Source organism: Pelodiscus sinensis, chromosome 3 (genome assembly GCF_052426305.1).
Source record: "Pelodiscus sinensis isolate ZL-2025 chromosome 3, ASM5242630v1, whole genome shotgun sequence".
Classification (NCBI taxonomy): Eukaryota; Metazoa; Chordata; order Testudines; family Trionychidae; genus Pelodiscus; species Pelodiscus sinensis.
The window spans coordinates 112069786-112088349 of record NC_143054.1 but is presented as its reverse complement, the minus strand read 5'-3'; the positions used below and the strand labels follow the sequence as shown (position 1 = coordinate 112088349).

Below are 18564 nucleotides of genomic sequence, written 5' to 3'. Positions count from 1 at the left end.
TGTGTGGGTGGTGGTGGTGGTGGTGGTTGGAGGGGAGGGGAGGTGCGCTGCCCTCTGGATGGTCCTGAGGGCTGCGGGGGTGGGAAGGGGTGGCAGTGTGACATGCTTTCTGACTTGGCCCCACCCTTTCTGCCCAATGTCCTGCCCCTTCCAGGAGTGTGGAGCTCCTCCCCTTGCACAGGGGTCCAGCATGGCTGTCAGATCCCCTGGCCATAAGAAAACCCTTCGTTCTTGTAGCAGAAGGTTTACATTGAGAAATTAGACAGAGAATAAGAAACAAGTTATTGGGCTCAATGGAGTGGTAAATGAGTGGCATTTAATGGCCTGTGAAATATAGGAGGTTAGAGTAGATGATCTGACAGTCCCTGCCAGCCTTAACCTCTCCAAATTCATGAAGTAATTTAATTAAATGTGGCTCTTCATCAGCTCACTGTCATGTACAAACTCAGATAAATAACTAGTTTTGGCCTTTGACCATGTGAGTGTTTTAGTAGGAAGTTGAGAATCTTTCCAATTGGAATGTTTTGTGGAGGGATTGAAAAAGAGAATTGATCAAAAAGAGTTTGAAAATTGGCTGCTTGGCCTAGGAATTAATGCTTTTTGCTGCCATATAAAATACTGTGATTATTATTGTTAAGAATAGTAATATTGCCCAGTTAGATGTCAACAAGCAGAAATCAGAAGCGGTCTGCTCATGGATAGCATGAATCGGCTCCTCAGAGGCCTCTGTGGTACAGGCAGTCCCCGGGTTACGTACAAGATAGGGACTGTAGGTTTGTTCTTAAGTTGAATCTGTATGTAAGTCGGAACTGACATCCAGATTCAGCCGCTGCTGAAACTGATCAGTTTCAACAGCAGCTGAATCTGGACGCCAGTTCCGACTTACTTACAGATTCAACTTAAGAACACCAGGCGTCCCCAAGTCAGCTGCTGCTGAAACTGATCAGCGGCTGATTCCAGGAAGCCCTGGGCAGAGCAACTCTGCCTCGGGTTTCCTGTAGTCAGCGCTGGTCAGTTTCAGCAGCGGCTGACTTGGGGATGCCTGGGGCAGAGCAACTTGGGTGCTGCTGGGTTGCTCCAGTAGCGCCGCTCCTCGGCGCTACTGGAGCAACCCAGCAGCACCCAAGCTGCTCTGCCCCAGGCGTCCTGATTCAGCCGCTGCTGAAACTGACCAGCAGTGGCTGAATCAGGACGCCTGGGGCAGAGCAGCTAGGGTGCTGCCGGGTTGGTCCAGTAGCGCCCAGAGCGGTGCTACAGGACCAACCGGCAGCGCCCCAGCCGCTGTACCACTGGCGTCCGGAGCAAAGCCGCGGAGCACGGGGGCAGCGGGACAGCCCAGACGCGCCGTGGCTGTCCTGCTGCCCTCGGGCTCCGTGGCTTTGCTCTGCTTTGCTCCCCGTCTCCCTGGTCTGCGGACCAGGGGGACGGGGAGCAAAGCAGAGCAAAGCCGTGGAGCATGCGGGCAGACGACAGCCCAGACGCGTCGGGGCTGTCCGCTGCCCGCGTGTTCCGCGGCTTTACTCCCCATCCCCCTGGTCTGCAGACCAGGGAGACGGGGAGCAAAGCAGAGCAAAGCCGTGGAGCACGCGGGCAGCGGACAGCCCCGACGCGTCTGGGCTGTCCGCTGCCCGCATGCTCCGCTGCTTTGCTTCCTCTCCCTGGTCTGCTGGAGACCAGGGAGACGGGCCCCGTTCGGAACTCGGGGACTGCCTGTACACTGCTGACCATTGAGTAGCTCCAAAAGAAAGTCATGTTTAAGAACATAGGTACATAAAAACTGTCATACTGGGTCAGACCAAAGATCTTTCTAGATCAGTCTTCTGACTGCTCAGTGCCAGGTGGCCTGGAGCAAATGAACAGAAGAGGCAATCATCAAGTGACCCATCACCTTCTGGCAAACAAATTCTAGGGCTATTCAGAGCATGGTGTTGCATCCCTACCCATACTGGCTAATAGCCATTGATGGAGTTGTCCTCAGTCCTCTGTTAATTTATCTAGTTCTGTTTTGAACCCTAATCCCTTAAGCTACATCTACACTACAACACTATTTTGGGATACTGGAGTATCCCAAAATAGCTATTCCACGTCTTAACAGCATGCCCATTATTTTAAAATATAGCAAGCTTGCTATTCTGATGTCCCTGTAAACCTCTTTCCACGAGGAGTAGGGGATGTTTTGGAATAGCGGGTTATTTTGAAATTTGGCGCTGTGTAGACTGCGCCAAATTACAAAATAAGCTATTTCAAAATAAGATCGAAATAAGCTACGCAATTTTGACCTATGGAGCAGTGTAGACCACCCTTATTAGCATATTTTGGGCTGCTCCATGAGGCTAATGAAGTTGGATATCGTTTTTTCTACTGAATTGTTTATTCACGTGATAATTGTTACCGTCACTCTGCAATATTTTGAGCAAGATCCACTGCCCATGGAAATCAATGGAAAGATTCCCATTCACTTCAGTGGATACAGGGTGAGACTTTTAGATAATCATGGTCATGAGCGCTACAGGGAAACCATACAAAGATAAGCTTAGGATCAAATCGTGGATCCTACCCTACACTTTGATCTCCCATGGTGCTGCTCTCTAATGGCACTCAAGAGCCTGTACAACATAGTATTACTGGCAGAACTCATTAATCCTTTCCTTGGAGAGGGCAGGTCAATCATAGCATGAAAATTTTGTATGAATGTGTGTGTGTGTGGGGGGGGGTGATGTGCAGAGAGAAGATAGGTGCAACCTGTTCCTTCAGACAAGAAAAGATTTTCTTGTATGGAAGATAATTTGGTAGGATGTAAGAAAAGGAATAACTTCACTTCTATTCTGATCAATAACATTTAGTTGCCCATTTTTTTTAATGTTATCCTGCTGCCAGCTAAAGGACTCGGTATTACTGAAGGAAACAATAAATTCAGCCTTTTTTCTTGCGAGATTTTGTGGGCTAAAGTGTGTAGCTTGTAGTTTGAATTTGATCAAAAATCTTTGACTTTATCAGAACAGTGGCAAAATGAGCCTGCAGTTAAGATTCCCATAGTGAAAATGCTATGTTACTAACCCAAACTCCTCTAAGTCCTGGCATGGATTATTTGTCATGCCTTCATATTAAATAGTGTCTTTAAAAATTTACCTTTTATCCAGGACTGCTTTTGTCCTATCTTTCTGCTTAGTTCCTCACTACCTTCTCCTTCTCCCAAATGTCCCCATCTAGAGGAGATGGTGTTGCAACAAGAAAGCTGTCAGAGTGAAAGGACTAACTGAAACAGAGATAAACAAGAATTCATTGTGAAATTTTCATGAGGAATTCTTGTCCACAGTCAGTCTACGAAATTTGGCCACTTTATGTAATTTGGCCATATGTCCTAGTTGTTCATACATTGTCCCAGCATCTCAGAAGCTTATTTTGTCACTCCTAAAATGTCCCATTTTTTATTCCCTCAATCAAAATGTTTTTGTTGTGTGTTTAAAAATTAAATTTTAGGATTTCTATACCTTTCTGTGCCTCTTGCTCTATTCATCTGATGAAATGGGTGATGCCCATGAAAGCTCATGATACTGTAAAAAATTTGTTGCTAGTCTCTAAGGCTACGTCTAAACTACATGGCTCCATCGACGGAGCCATGTAGATTTGTTTTTTTGGCAAAGGGAAATGAAGCTGCGATTTAAATAATCGCGGCTTCATTTAAATTTACATGGCTGCCGAGCTGAGCCGACAAACAGCTGATCAGCTGTTTGTCGGCTGGGCACGCTAGTCTGGATGTTCCCCTGCCGACATGTAAGCCTTTTATCGACATCCCCTGTAAACCTCATCCTACGAGGCATAAGGGGAATGTCGATAAAAGGCTTTAAGGTCGGTGTGGAGTGTCCAGACTAGCGTGCTGAGCCGACAAACAGCTGATCAGCTATTTGTCGGCTCAGCGCGGCAGCCATGTAAATTTAAATGAAGCCACGATTATTTAAATTGCGGCTTCATTTCCCTTTGCTTATCTGTCTAATCTGCATGCCTCCATCGACGGAGGCATGTAGTCTAGACACACCCTATGGTGCTACAGGACCACTCTTTTTTTTAAGTTACAGACTAACACAGCTACCTCTCTGAGACTTACAAAATGTTAGTTCAAGATATACTGCTGTACCAAGCAGAATTTGCTCTGTGTTTTCTAGAGAGAGACCAGGGGAATAAGTGTTCAAGGTGATGAACAGGAGTGAAGAGAAAAGCTGAATGAGAGTAGATCTTATCAAAGCTTCTTTATGCTCAAAGTGAATGTTGTTAACACTTGTTCAGAGTTTCATAATAAAGACATTCAGGACACAAAATAGCCGTTTGCTTCAGGAAATAGATATGGAAGTATCAATACCAGCACTTTTTTTTTGTCCTACGTACATTACTGAAAAATTACCATCTGTTTTTATTTTGAGAATCTGGTGACTTTAATTTTGTTGAAATCATTTTTATTAATTGAATCCAACATCACTGTAACTTGCTGTAATAGTCACATTCTTATCTTCTTTATTTATTATTATTCTTTTCTTTACAGAACAGGCAAAATGCTCTGAAGATGAAATGGAACGACTTTACAAGTCATTAGAGCAAGCAAGTTTGTCTCCCATTGGGGACCGTCGACCTTCAACCAAAAAAGAGCTCAGAAAGTCCTTTGTCAAAAGGAGCAAAAATCCCTCCATTAATGAGAAACTCCACCAAATCCGAATGCTGAATAGCACATTAAAGGTGAGGGGTAAAGTTGAAGTCTAAAAAGAAAAAACAGTTTGAATTAAAAAAGAAACACTCCTAGGCTTTGTCCCAATCTCAAAGTGAATGTTCTTCAGTAAAATCTTTGAAATAATGTTTCACTTTCTCCTCTGTATTTTGTGGCTATGTTAGAAAGCGGAAGCAAAAGCAAAAATTCAGAAAGAGCTGTTCTTCCTGTATTTCCAGCCCAAATGGAGAAGGTGCGAGGAATTTTATAAGAGATCATATTTTAATCAGTTGTAAAATTCACACGCTCAGTGGGTGTTTGGTGAGTGCGCTGAATGGGGCAGCCTCAGAGGAATGAGAACAGATGTATACCGGTAATGACAAACAAATGACCCTTAGCCAAGAAAGTTTTCCTTAAGTAATTACTGCAGAATGCACAGGATGTGCCAAATCTATTTTAAGGGCCTCCTGGAACTAAAATAGCTTTAATAACACAGGCATCCTGCTTTCATGTTGGAATCTTATCCTGGGTAGAGAATGACAGGGCTTCTCAGAACATTCTCTGGAGGGCCTGATGAACAGACTGCAAAGCTCTGCTGGATAAACTCATATGTGATCCTGGAGAAGTGAAATCACTTATTAATATACAATTAAACTGTAAATGCTGAGGTTTGAATGAACATTAAAACACTGTCTTTCCCATCCTCTTGCTTTTTTGTCACTAGAACTAAGAACTGAGTATGTTACCTCAAATGCTTTTACTTAGCTTTCAGTCATGTCTATTCTGGAGAAATTTATAAAGAGATTTCTCGGCAGCACTATTGTCTGTTCAGCTGATGATAATTCATTCTTCTATAGCATTTGCTGTTTAAGGGCCTCAAAGCTGTTACAATAATTAATGAAGTAAATCCAACTACCCGCTTGTAAGATAGATAAATAGTAATTCCATTTTACAGGGGAGGAAAAATGTTACATGGCTTTTCCAGTGTAATGCCGATCACCAATAAAGGAAAGAACAGAGTTGCTTAGTGCCAAGTGGACTGGTAGCTTCCATGTTAGTGTAAAATCTTCACATTAGAATAACGGTAAGTTGGGTAAAATCTTTAGTGCTATTAGAGTTTTCATTTATTTCCTAGGGGATTCACATCCCTCTGGGTAAATAAATGAGTAAATTATGGACCTGATAGTGGTTAGTCCTCTTTATAACTTTAGACTTTTATTTTTTTGGGAGGTGATTTTCTTGGATATTTTTCTTAAAGCAGAAAATATGGTGAGTTTTGCTTTGTTCAAACTGAGAAGTTGGAGTGCCGACAAGATAAATATGGCATTAGAGAATTTCACATGGAGACAAATAGTATTCTTTATGCAATGGTGTTTACATTAGCTGGTGTGAATGGCACATTCTCAGAGCAAGGAAAATGCCAAACTCTGTGCATCAGAAGAAAAGTATGCTTTTAAAGTAATTACTGTCTTTTTAATATTATATGAATCATGACATAATTAACCCTGCATGATCTATTGGAAATGCAGAACTTAGTGAAGTCCCACATTTGATCCACCTATGCTGTGCTTTGACTAAATCTTTATTAGCTTAAAGCAGAGTGATTTATGAACATGCCAAGGCTGAGTGGGATTCTTATGTTGGACTTGCTGCTCCATGTCTCTAGCAATGAATCAGTGTTGCTGCTGCGGTATATCATTAGCAAAACATACATCAGGTGGCTCGGAAGAGAGGAAAGCTGTATGCAGAGTGTTTCACATGCTAAGGGAAGGGGGGAAATTAGTCTTTTCTCCAGAGATACGGAAGAAAGTTCCACAAAGAAAGAAAATTTCCCCATTGGAAAAAAAATCCCTTCTTCTACATTAGCAGCATCTCTCTTTGTTTCTCTCTCCTGGGCCTTTTGCTGTTCTCTGACAAAGTTGCCAGCTAGACATGGGGTTGAATAATCTGACTTTATAATCAGATGTCCAATTCCAGATGATTTACAGATCACAGAGGTCAGGCATTCTGGGAAAATTGTTGAGACTACTTTTGTGTTTAATTCTGGGGTCTAGAACGCTCTGCGCCTTCTTAGCTGCCTTTGCATCCCCACTTACTCTCTAGCTCATCATCTAGCTCTAACCGTGAAACTTTCTCTCTCTTCCTTTTAACTCCTTCTGCAATGACACTTGCTGGGGCTGACTAGAGGGGCTTAACATAGGCCATTGGAGGGGACTGGTGAATTCAGGAATGTGCCACAGCAGAAACACTCTCGTGCTTGCTCTGAATGTCTGGGGGGGGGGGTGGGATTAAATGCAAGGGAGTGACTTTGGCAGAGCAACCACCACCATGTGAACTCTCCCACAGCTCATCCAAAGCCAAGACAGTAAAGGAGGAGGGAGGGGAATGGCTTGAAGGAAGTTGCTATTGTACCGCCTGTCTTTGGCTTAGCTGTATGCTGTCAGAGCAGGACATGTTAGCAAGAGCTAACTACTTCTGAGTTCAGCAGCAGAAAGTATTATTTGACATATTAATAGTGGAGGGTTGAGATGCTGCCCTTTGAGATCCCATCACTTTCTGTACACGAGCGACAAATAAAGCTTGTTCTGTGGAAACAGACTAGCTTTAAACAGCTGTATTACAGGATTGTAGAGGCAAGTGACTGGCACATTGCATTTGAGAAATGTGCTAATGTAATTAGACTTTGTAAAAATTCATATGGGCATTTTCTGAATTTGAGCCTTGAAATCCATGATATTGGTATCCCAACATTCAGAACAAATGCATACATTAGAGTAAACCGTATGTTGAGAGCCCAGCATATTGAGGCTGCAGGGCAGCTGCTGGGGACTGGTGAGCAGCTCATAAGGAGAACAGCTCCTCTCCTGGAGGGAGACAAGCCATGTGGACAGATGACATATCCCGTTCTTACTATTTTTTCTCTCCATAATGGCTGTTTTTTCTTCCTTCTGATAGCACTAGAACTTCTTCTCATGGGGCTGTTTAACAGCAGAGGCCTTCTCTGAACATGTGCCAGAGAGAAATGGCCACTTTTGCAGCTAATTTGTCTCAGCAGAGGTTCCTGCTCAGAGCTGGCATAGTTAGATGATGATCAGTGGAGAACCTTTTCAGTTCAGATTAGAAACATTTTGTTGTAATATATGTGTCCATAGCTGAAATCCAGTATCACCACTTGGAGGAGCCCTGTATGCCCGGGACACGCTAAAAGGATAAGAAGATACTGTAGACCAAATGAAACTCTGCAATAGAGAATAAAGGTTGAGGGTTTTATTCTCCATGTACCCATATGTCTGGTCACATCTCCTGTGTGGAATGAAACTCAGATCTCTGGGACTAAAAATGTGAGCCTCTACTTAGTGAGCTAAAGGAACAGTGTTCATTAACTTAAAGGTAGTAAACATCTCTGTATGGTCTAGTGGCACTAGACTGGAACAGAGAGCCACTTTATATGAGCTTGGATTACACCTAAATTTAATGAATCTAGGACCTTAAGGGTATCTACAAGGTGGGCAAGGAGTGTTCTTGAAGATCAAAATTTTTGCAAAATGATGTGAAAAGGGACTAGTTCTTCATGACTCTTCTTATGAGCTTTTGTGAAAAAATCCCGTGAAATAGCTTGGCTAGTTTAAATACCCAGATGTAAATAGAACCCTAAGTTCTGTTGAAAAAAACTTTTGTCATGGGCTGTTTTAAAATTCTCCTACTCAAAAAGGGAATCACGTTGCCAAGATGGGCAATTTGCCAGCTGTATAAGGGGATGGGCCTGTAATGTTCATACACGTTTTATTAAGGAAAATTTGGTATGAAGTTGGTATGGAATATATATATATATATATATATATATATATATATATATATATATATATATATATATATAATAATAATGTATGTAATAGAATATATAATATGATATGATATGATATTTATCGTTATTAACCCTCTTGATTTTTTTACTAGAGTAAAGAGCATGACCTGGCCATGATTAACCAATTGCTGGAGGATCCTGAGTTGACAGCAAGGAAGTATAGAGAATGGAAGAACACAAACTCCATATTGGTGCAAGATGTCTATCAGCAGCAGGATGCCCTGGCTGGGTCTGAAGGGAGTAGCAAGGAGCCATAGAAGAACTCACCACCATTCTTTAACTGAAAATGTTAACTGAGGACAGTGGAACCTGCAGTATGTTACAGGATTCCTCTCTAACCCTCTTTGCCTAGTGATGCTTTAAGCTACTAAAGTTTAAGGTGTGGTTTTTGCAAGTGCATATGTCATCCCTTTTAAAAGGAAAACAACCCATTCTCCCAAACATTTTTCCTCTCTCCAAACTCATTTCATGCCAATAAAATGGAACCCCAAAACTACAAAAGATGCCCTTTCTGGGCACACATCTGAGGCAAACAGTATATGAAGCAAAGAGGAAATGGATTTGCATTCAAGAATGGGTGATCTTTCATAAGAGATAAAGTGAATACATAAAGACCTGAAAGTCTCCGAGGAATGTACATATTGTAGATACTAGACCTTTGGGGTCATTTTGTTCATGTAAGCTCTTGATTGAAGGATTTTTTTTAAAAGCTATGAAACTCCTAACAGGATACAATCCTCTCTCCTACCACTTGTTTCTGCACGATAACTACAGATAAGAACTTTTATCTCTACTTATCCTTGTTTTGACTGCATTACCATTTTAAATGGTGACAACTAAGATAATTATTATACAAAAATCTGAACTTTAAATAATGTTCAAGGCACTCAGTCAATGGACAGCATAAAGATTTCCTCATTGTGTATGGACAAGATCAAGATGCTGTTTTCCTACATCATCTAGAGAGGGTCCGTTAATGTGTGTCGGTGACAAATAAATTTGTTCTGCAATTTGGAAACTCTATCTCATCAAGTTTCAACTTTTCTTATGGAGTATAGGATTCAGTAAAGGACAGTTTTCTGCTTATATTTTTGACAGTAATGAATGTGTGAAGAATAAGAGTGTCCTGAATTTTTAGACATAACAATAGCCCTTATGCAGTGCTTTTAAGAAACAGAGCACAGTATTCTTTATAAAGAAGATCAGTATCATTATCCCCATTGTACAGATGGAGAAACAGAGGCACAGAAAAGCAGTGACTTGTCTGATGACATTCAGCAGGTAGTGACTGAGCTGGGCAGATCCAAAAATATAAAACATAGTTGTTTATATTTTTGTAAATATATATGTCACATTATGGCTTACATAAATGCCTGACCAAGTACTGTATATAATTTTATTTATATATTTATGTACTGTGCATTTCCTACTGTAGAAAGGATCACATGTTATAGATGAGATTGTTTATCTGTTGATTTCAAGAGAAATGCCTGCTCAGTTTTCACACTCAAATATGATTAATATAAATTCATATTCATAAATTCCAAAGTTACAGACACATCAAGTGTTGCATTGTAAGCTTTATTTTGACCACCTCACTTCTACCTTTTTGTTCTCGTTATGAGATTTGGTTGAAAATTTCACTGCATATTCTAGGGTAAGAAAATATTTTTCTGTAAAATTTCATTACCTCAGGTGATATAGTTTCATAACCCCAGGTGGTATAATTTTGATTAACAGACTACTTAATAAAAAAGTAATTTTTTTTTTTTTTTTTTTTTTTGCTGCAGTGTGTTAACATTTTCAGCCTTAGGTTTCTCAGCACAGGATATGCTTTTGAACTCTCAACTAGGCCATGTGCAGTATAGTTTTATTTACACATTTGAACATATAGAACTTTGTAAAGTCATTGAGTTTTAAGAACTGATCTTCCTTTTTAAATGGATGCCCATCAGAGAAACTAACATTTAAAGATATATACTCAAATACTCTGTGGGGAAGGAGGAGCACTCCAATAAGCCAGTGTGTAAAGATGCTCTCTAGAGTTTTTGGACTCATCTAGCTTTAAAGCAGAATACACCATAAAACCAAAAATCAGATGTATGCAGATATTGAGCTACCTGCATGCATACTGTAGGTTATTAGAATTTTGATTATGAAAACAAATATTAATCATCTTCATTGGAGTAGGCTAGCTCTCCTCCACTTGCTTAGCAATTAGTTTTAATTGCTTGGAGATATTTCATTACTAAGCAATTAATATTTTAAGATCTAAACACGTAGCTATATCCTAGAACATCCAACATGATATTGGCTCATTAGAGAAGGCTTGAATGTGGTAACTGAATGCAGGGGGAAGTCAGGAAGAGGGGAGGCTCTGAGCACTGAGGCAGGGCAATTTTGGCAGCTGGCAAATTCATTCAAGTTTGATTGTAAGAAGCCCTGCATAGGTAGAGAAATAGGTTTTCCCTTCTGCAGATATTAGTGGAGGGAGACATAGATTGAGGCATGGCAAGACACAGGCAGCAAAAACAAGTGCTTGTTGGGTGTTGTGACTCGGGAGCAAGGGTGGATCAGGGATGCCACCAGCACTGCCTCAGTGAGTCTAGATTTGTATTGCACTATGGAGAGCATTAGCTAGAAAGCAAGGACTGGCTCCGGACTGGAAGTGGGTGGTAAGAACTAGTGTTGGAATCAGAGAAAGAGACTGAAACAATCACTGGGCACATCAGTTAAAAAACAAAACCACAAAAACCTTTTAAATTAAACCTCCTAAACTATGGAAACCACAAGCTAAGTGACATAAGTAGAGCTGACAACTGCCTTACCCATCCAGCTCATTCCCTTGAATTGAACTTAGCAGCTTTAACTGTAACATGATGATGGTTTGTTTGTTTTAGGTCTGAATAGGTATATGGATATATTCTATTGTTTTAAACAACAGTACTGAAGGGTTTTTTTTTTTGCCACTGATATTATGCAACCAAAGGTATAAAATGCTTCAGGAACTCAGAGAAAATTCTGCTTAGGATAAATCAAGAAAACAATTTATTCAACTATGAAATTCCTTAGTATGGTTTGAGACTTCAAACATTTTTTTTTTCAGTTCCCAGTGAATAACAAAACTCCAGAATGTTAGTGATATTTATTGTCCTGGTAAGAATTCTTCGCTCAAAGCTGTCATTTTTCCAATGTGTACCTACTACCCAACAAACAGCTTAGGCTAAACCAATAGTTTCACTCACATTTGGAATATTTCCCCTTGTGTCTTAAAAATCAGTTGCCAAGATTTGATACAGTAAGTAATTTTTTTTCAGAAAGCCTTCAGAATGACCCATATAACTACCATTTGAAAGGACAGATCTTCATCAGTCGGCATGGAGTGCTGGGTGTGGTGCCCATTGCGCTTTCTGATTCTGAGGCTACTCTGTATCAGCCCACAGTATTAAGATCCTTGTACCTTCATCAGCTGCCATTGGACCCTGAGTTCCATAGGGCAGCCAGGTTTATGGAAGCCCTAAATAGTGCACCTTGTCCCTAGCTGCCCTCTATACTGACACCCAGAATAGGTGGTATGGAAGCCACTACAGGAACTCTATACCACTCAAGGATGTATCTGTCCACCAGAGTCCTTTAGGACTTGTTCTGCCTAGTTTAGGGTTAATTTCCATTGGGAAAGTGACACCAAACTCCTCACCCTCAGTGTGGAAACTTGGCGAAAGCCTTGGTAAAATATATAGACAGTACAGAAATGTGTTTCACATTTCACATAATACAGAATATACATGTGTATATATATTTGCCCCACTTTCTCAGTTGTCACAGTGCTCGCTCAGCAGTGGAATAAATACACCCTCCCCTCCCAGCTCATGATACATGCTTTGATTTTATAACTCACTATTCATAAGTATCCCTCCTGGGGACCTTAAAGTCTACTGATGACATCACATTTTATTGTGCCATTGCTTGACAGATCAAACAAAATTGCCTCCCAAAGTGCATGTGATGAACCTGAAACTAAATCAGCTAGATAATACCAATATCAGGTGATTTACAAGGTCACCCACCACACAGTCCCATGCTAGCCCTCAAAATAGCAACAAGTGGGACATAAATAATGGATAGACCTCGAATGAGCCCTCTGCATAGGGGTGGATCGTATGTGTGTTCAGGAGTAAAACAAATAATGTAAATGTAAACGATTATCATAAATCTGAGAGTGTGAATTAAATTGTTGGCTTTCCAGCAATACAGACTCCAGTGAAGAAAGAGATGTTTATCTATTAATTAGTATCTCATGTCTGATTTATTTGTGTATATATTTTTCATCTGTAATTTGGTTTGGTTGAAACAGAAATGGAGATGTAGAGATACACAATTAGGGTCTGATCTTGTGAAAGGGCTCTCAACTTCCATAGACATCAGTGATAACTGAGGGGTTGCTTACATGGCGAGTTTGTGTGCAGCTTACTGGAGCATGACAGGTAGCACGCTGTTAGTGCACAGGTAGCTAGTGCACTGTATATTCACATCCTATAGTTGCCATGAACTAGATAAATGTATAGACAAGCCCTGAGCCATGTCAGCACCTAACTGACATAAGTCCTTGAAGTACATGTAGGTAACAAGTCCTTACCAGCTTATGATCTAACCTGCTTTAAAAGCTCTCAGTCTTATAATCATTCCCAGCAAAACCTTGAAGAGGGGACAATCTAATTGTCTGACTCCTGGAAGTAATTCTCCAAAAGAGAACTGCCCAATTAGATGTGGAAATGAAGGGATGCAAGAGGGATCTTTGGCCATATATTTGGTATTAGATCAAATAATCACTCAACCCATTTGTGATACTCTCATGTTTAGAGGGACCAGCTTGAGGATTAATCTCCTGGGTCCATCTCAACTGTAAACCTGTTGTTGGGACTAAACATTCAATAAATACATGGCTAAATTGTGGTAGTTTAGGGCTTAGTCTTGAAAGTGGCTGATTGCTTTCCCAGGTGCTTCATTTTAACTCCATTGCCCACATGCTCAAGTGCTTTTCTGAACCAGTGCCAGAATGATCAGCAGCTTGCAGGACTGAGCCCTCGTACCCTGGCAAATCTGGAGTGACTCTATTGGTTGAAATAGATTTACATTGTGTAAATGGGAGCACAGTTTGGCCCAGTGGGTCATGCCATCTTATGATTAGTGCAAATGCATGCATACGCATGTGTGTATTTGTAGGTGTATGTATGTTTGTGTAATAAGTAGTGACAAAACAATGTCCTTGGATTAACAATGCAGTACAATTGATTGCAATAGGGTCATGTAGCCTGAAACAATTTTGGAAAATTGGAATAGTGCCTTGTTAGCTGGGCAATAGATTTTTTAAACTATTGACTTTTCAAGCAACTAACAGAGAGTGGATTACATCACTTTGTTACTTAAAATAGAACAGAGAATTCTCAGCACAGGATAATTTTAATGTAGCTAATATTTCAGGCAAAAACCTGTTGTCTAAGAAAGTAAATTTACTGAAATGTCTCATTCAGAATGAGAGGAGAAGAGGAGCGGAATAATTCTATATAAATTGCTGTAGGCAAATGATGGGTGTAATTGTTAATTATATTAGGACAAGAGACCACTGAGCAGCATGTTCTCTAATCAGTAGTGTTGACAGTCAATAGTGTTCCTATAAAAGATTTAGGAGTATGAATTAGGAATGGCAATGTTACTCTAAAATGCAAAGTACCCAGTGAATTATGCATGGGGTTCTAAATGGGTGCTAAAACAACTATTATGCTACCCACCCACGTGTGTTATTTCACATGTTATTCAGGAGAATTTAAACATGTTTTTTAATTTATGTGTATAAGTGAGACAGATGGGGGGGGGGGGGAAGGTTTCATTATTATTCCTTTGTCCATAAGGCTTTGAAGTGACTGCAAAATGTAACAATTTTAGTCATTTCTAAAATCCATTTTAATGGCTTTTTTCAAAATCAAGGATGCCTCTCTATTTCAGCCTATAAGAGCTCATGAGCTGCCAGGACTAGAAGTGAAAGCTGCAATCCACTGAGATGGAACTGAATCCCAGCACTCTCTAACTGTAACCATTTCACTAGATAGTGGACTGGACATTTGTCACTGCTCTAGGACTGACTCTGTGTTTCAGACACATGTCATTTTTGCAGGGGAGGGGGAAATCCTACCAATGCGGGGAGAAAGGAAACTTTTTTGTGGCAAATTGTAGAAGTGTGTACGTATGCATGTGGAAATGAAGCTGTTTTAAATCCACTCACAATTTTGGAATCATTCCTCACTGGAGAAGTTAAAGGGCAGAGTGCGGGTAAATCGGTCAAATGTGAAAGATAAATGCAGTTTATCGCATCAGTGTCATACCTACCTATTTGTGTGTATATTTGGTGTGCCAACGTATTTTTTGATACAATGCATCTATCAAAATATAAGGTTATTTTGCAGGTGGAGTCTCATTGCATTGTATGGTAAGAATTTTTGTGTGTGACTTGAGTGACCAATTGCAATGGCCGTATGTGTCATTTATAAGAGAAACTAAACTCTTATAACAGGAAATAGTGGTTTTCTTCTAGTTTCCAAATTTCCTGTGCTACGTGGGACATTTAGAAAGAATATACATGTAAAAATGTCGGTCATGATTTCCTTGAACGCTGAGCAAGATCTTCAGTTTTTTGTGCTGCAGTCTACTGATTTAGAAAGCTTGCTTTCTTTTTCACATGGACCCAGCCTTTAAACAGAAAGGTGTACTAAGAAAGTGAAATTCCCCCTTTGCAGACAGGCACTACCAAGTTGACATTCCAGTAATATCCCATTTACACCCTATTTGAGGAGGTAAGTGAACCTTTTTTGTTGCCAATTTTCTCCAAGACTGGTGGTGTGCATTAGTAGATTGGCCAAGAACTTAGGAACCATCTAAGTGCTATTGCTTACTCTGTCCCAGATATTGTGGGGCCTTGGACAGGGTACTATAGCTGCTCTAACAAATTACCCTCCCCATTTCACTTTCCCCCTTTTTGTAAATATAGATATAAACATTTATATACCTCAGATGGTGATGCAATGAGTAATACCAAGTCTTGCAAACACTAACACAGATGAGTAACTTTACCCATGAGAAGTCCGTGGAGTGACTCACATGAGTAAAGTTATACACATGCATAATAATAACAGATTAGAAAGGACTGTACCAAGAAAGCCAGTATTATTATCCCCTTTTTACAACAGAGAAGCTAAGGCACAGAGCAATGACATGACTCACCCCAAACCACCCAGTAGACCAGTGGCAGAGTCAGGAACAGAACCAGATTTTTTGAGTACCTGTCCAGTGCTTACTAGCTAATTAAGTTACTATTTTAAAATTTAAAGTACAGTAGGTATGCTCAGAACTATTTTTATTGCCTCTTGGTGCATGTATGCATGTAACACCTAACCTTAGCATATACCCGTGGGTACTAGCCTCCTACATTTACACTTCTGTGTTAAACATTAAAGTCAGAATTATTAACTCAGACTTTTCTATTTTCTTTTTCAAATTTGTTTTGGAAAAAAACACTTGGCTGCTTTGTAGTAAGAGAACAAAAAGTCTGTTCCCAGACAGACAAATTTACTTGGGGATTATTCTTTCTAATTTTTTTCTACAAATTTTGGAAGCTTCTGGGAATGGGTGTTTTGAAAAATGCCTTGCATTTTGGTAGAGCACATAGATTTTGGGACTGCATGGTTGAAACAGTTCCCTTAACTGGCTCTTTTATCTGTTCCTAAAGAAGGATAACTCATGCTAAATGAACTCCATTGAGAGACATGTGCTGTGCTTACATTTTCATATATATTGCAGACGGGCAGCTCTTTTCACTAAAATCTACTATATTTGAAAGTTCGTCTGTCTGTTTGTGTATTTGTGTTTGTTCAAGAGCTCCCCCTAACTGGTTAGAGCTAGGACCACCACATTTGGTATGCAGTTTCCTCTCAACTGAAAGCAAGGTAAGGGTTTGGTTGTGCCAGGAAAATGGGGTATTCATGGAATGGGATTGCTTCTCAGAAAACCATACAGAAAAGAGACAGAGTCACATGGCATGTGAAAGGGACTGGCTGGGGGCATGCTCCCCTGTTCAGGAATGCCCCAGCCCCTAACCTTTCACCCACTGGTGACCTTTAAGGGGGGGGGCGGGAACTGAAGTTACTCCCCCCGCCCCCCAATTCATACAGGGATGTTGCTGACTGTTCTCTTTCATCAGGGAACAAGAGGAAAGTGCATAGTTTGCTGCATTCCTTACTCTGGCTAGGGAGCACAGAGGGCAGATGAACCTGAACCTGGACCTGCCCCAGCTGGGGGACATGCACCCCTTCCTGGCTGTGCTGGTTGGAGCTGCAGTGGCCATAGAGAGGTGCTCTTCACCTGGGTCCAAGCTGGGCTGGGGTAGTCCTCTCTCTCTGAGGCAGCCTGGATAATGAGTCCTTTGTCCCCAACCCCACCCCAGAGCAATGACACAAATGAAGTATGTACGTTTTCATTTTATAAAAAAAAAATTGAGTTAAGGACCTGAGTAATGCTGGGTAAAACTTTTAGTAAAATAATAAAGGCAATGGGAACTGCATAAGGGAAATTTCACTTCAGTTTTGAAAGGCATCACATGCAGCAGCACAAGAAATATCCTTCCTCCAGATTCCTGTCACACACTGGTATTAAGCAAACTTACATCTTTGCCATTTCCTTCTTTCTCATCAACTTTTTAAGTTACGCTATCTCTTGGTGGAATAAAGAGCAGCAGCTCAGCATCTTATTTGTGTAAGAATGGAAATGAAATGAACTCTTTGATCTGTGCATGTATCATACCATAAGTAAAAAGTTTAAATATATGGGAAATGATCAGTTATTTGTCCATACAATGTATGTGTGTATTGCTCTATATATATCACAGTATTTTATGGTAATTGGACAAGATCTTCAGTTTATATTCCTTTCTTACAGCTCAATAAAACAAAGGAAGAGAAGGTGGTAATATTTTGGGATAAAACTACCATTTATTGCCTTTGGGAAAAGGCAGCTTTATGATAGTGTTATCAAATAGTAATAGAAATGTAGCTGTGTTAGTCTGGTGTAGCTGAAGCAAAATGCAGGACTATGTAGCACTTTAAAGACTAACAAGATGGTTTATTAGATGATGATATTAGAGGTGGGGAAAATTAGATGTCTGTGAGCTAATGGTATTAGAGGTGATAATTGGGGAAGCTATCTTACCTATTACCAGGATATCACCTCTAATACCATTAGCTCACAGACATCTAACTTTCCCCACCTCTAATATCATTAACTCACAGATACTTACCTTCCTTCCTCCCCCACCCCCCGCATCTCCCTTCTGTTCTGAAATGTGATTTGTCCTTTTCATATGTGTTCATTTTTTTTAATTGTATCCTTTGGTATATATGGTTGTGACTATTTTCTTCCACTATTTGATCTGAGGAAGTGGGTCTGGCCCACGAAAGCTCATCATCTAATAAACCATCTTGTTAGTCTTTAAAGTGCTACATAGTCCTGCATTTTGCTTTATCAAATAGTGTTTTTTAATTAAGAAAACTTGTACACAAGCACAGCCTGCTGGTTTTTACTGATATTGCAAGGGAAGTGATAATGAAAAGAGTTTATTCATAGGATATGATTTTTTCCCTTTTTATATCTTTTTATTTTTTTTCCTTCTGTGTTTTTACTGCACCATGCAAAGTCATGGCATAGACACAAAAATCATTGTCAGATCTATAGGTGCTTGAACTTGGGCACGGAAACTTACCTAATTATGGTAAAACTTAAACAACACATGGTCTGGTAGCACTTTATACACTAACAAAACATGTAGATGGTATCATGAGCTTTCGTGGGCACAACCCACTTCTTCAGATGACTGGAGTTTTGAGTTTAGGGAGTGCAGACCCAAAATAAAGAGGGGTGAAGGGGGGGGGGAGAAGGAAAAAAATGGAAGGGGACAGGA

General features: G+C 40.4%; 1 protein-coding gene across 6 annotated transcripts in view; it reads left to right on the top strand.

The window, feature by feature from the left end:
• Positions 1-17782, top strand: part of IPCEF1 (interaction protein for cytohesin exchange factors 1) — a 102618-nt gene extending 84836 nt beyond the window's left edge. For 5 of the 6 annotated variants that reach the window (XM_075924477.2, XM_075924475.2, XM_075924476.2 and 2 more), the window contains 2 exons: positions 4538-4728; positions 8654-17781. In XM_075924477.2, the coding sequence (XP_075780592.1) occupies positions 4538-4728; positions 8654-8818 (356 nt within the window). In that variant the 3' untranslated portion in view covers positions 8819-17781. Of the gene's footprint in view, positions 1-4537; positions 4729-8653 lie in introns of all 6 variants that reach the window. The other variant, XM_025180647.3, reaches the window with a different exon arrangement.
• The last annotated feature ends 782 nt before the right edge of the window (positions 17783-18564 follow it).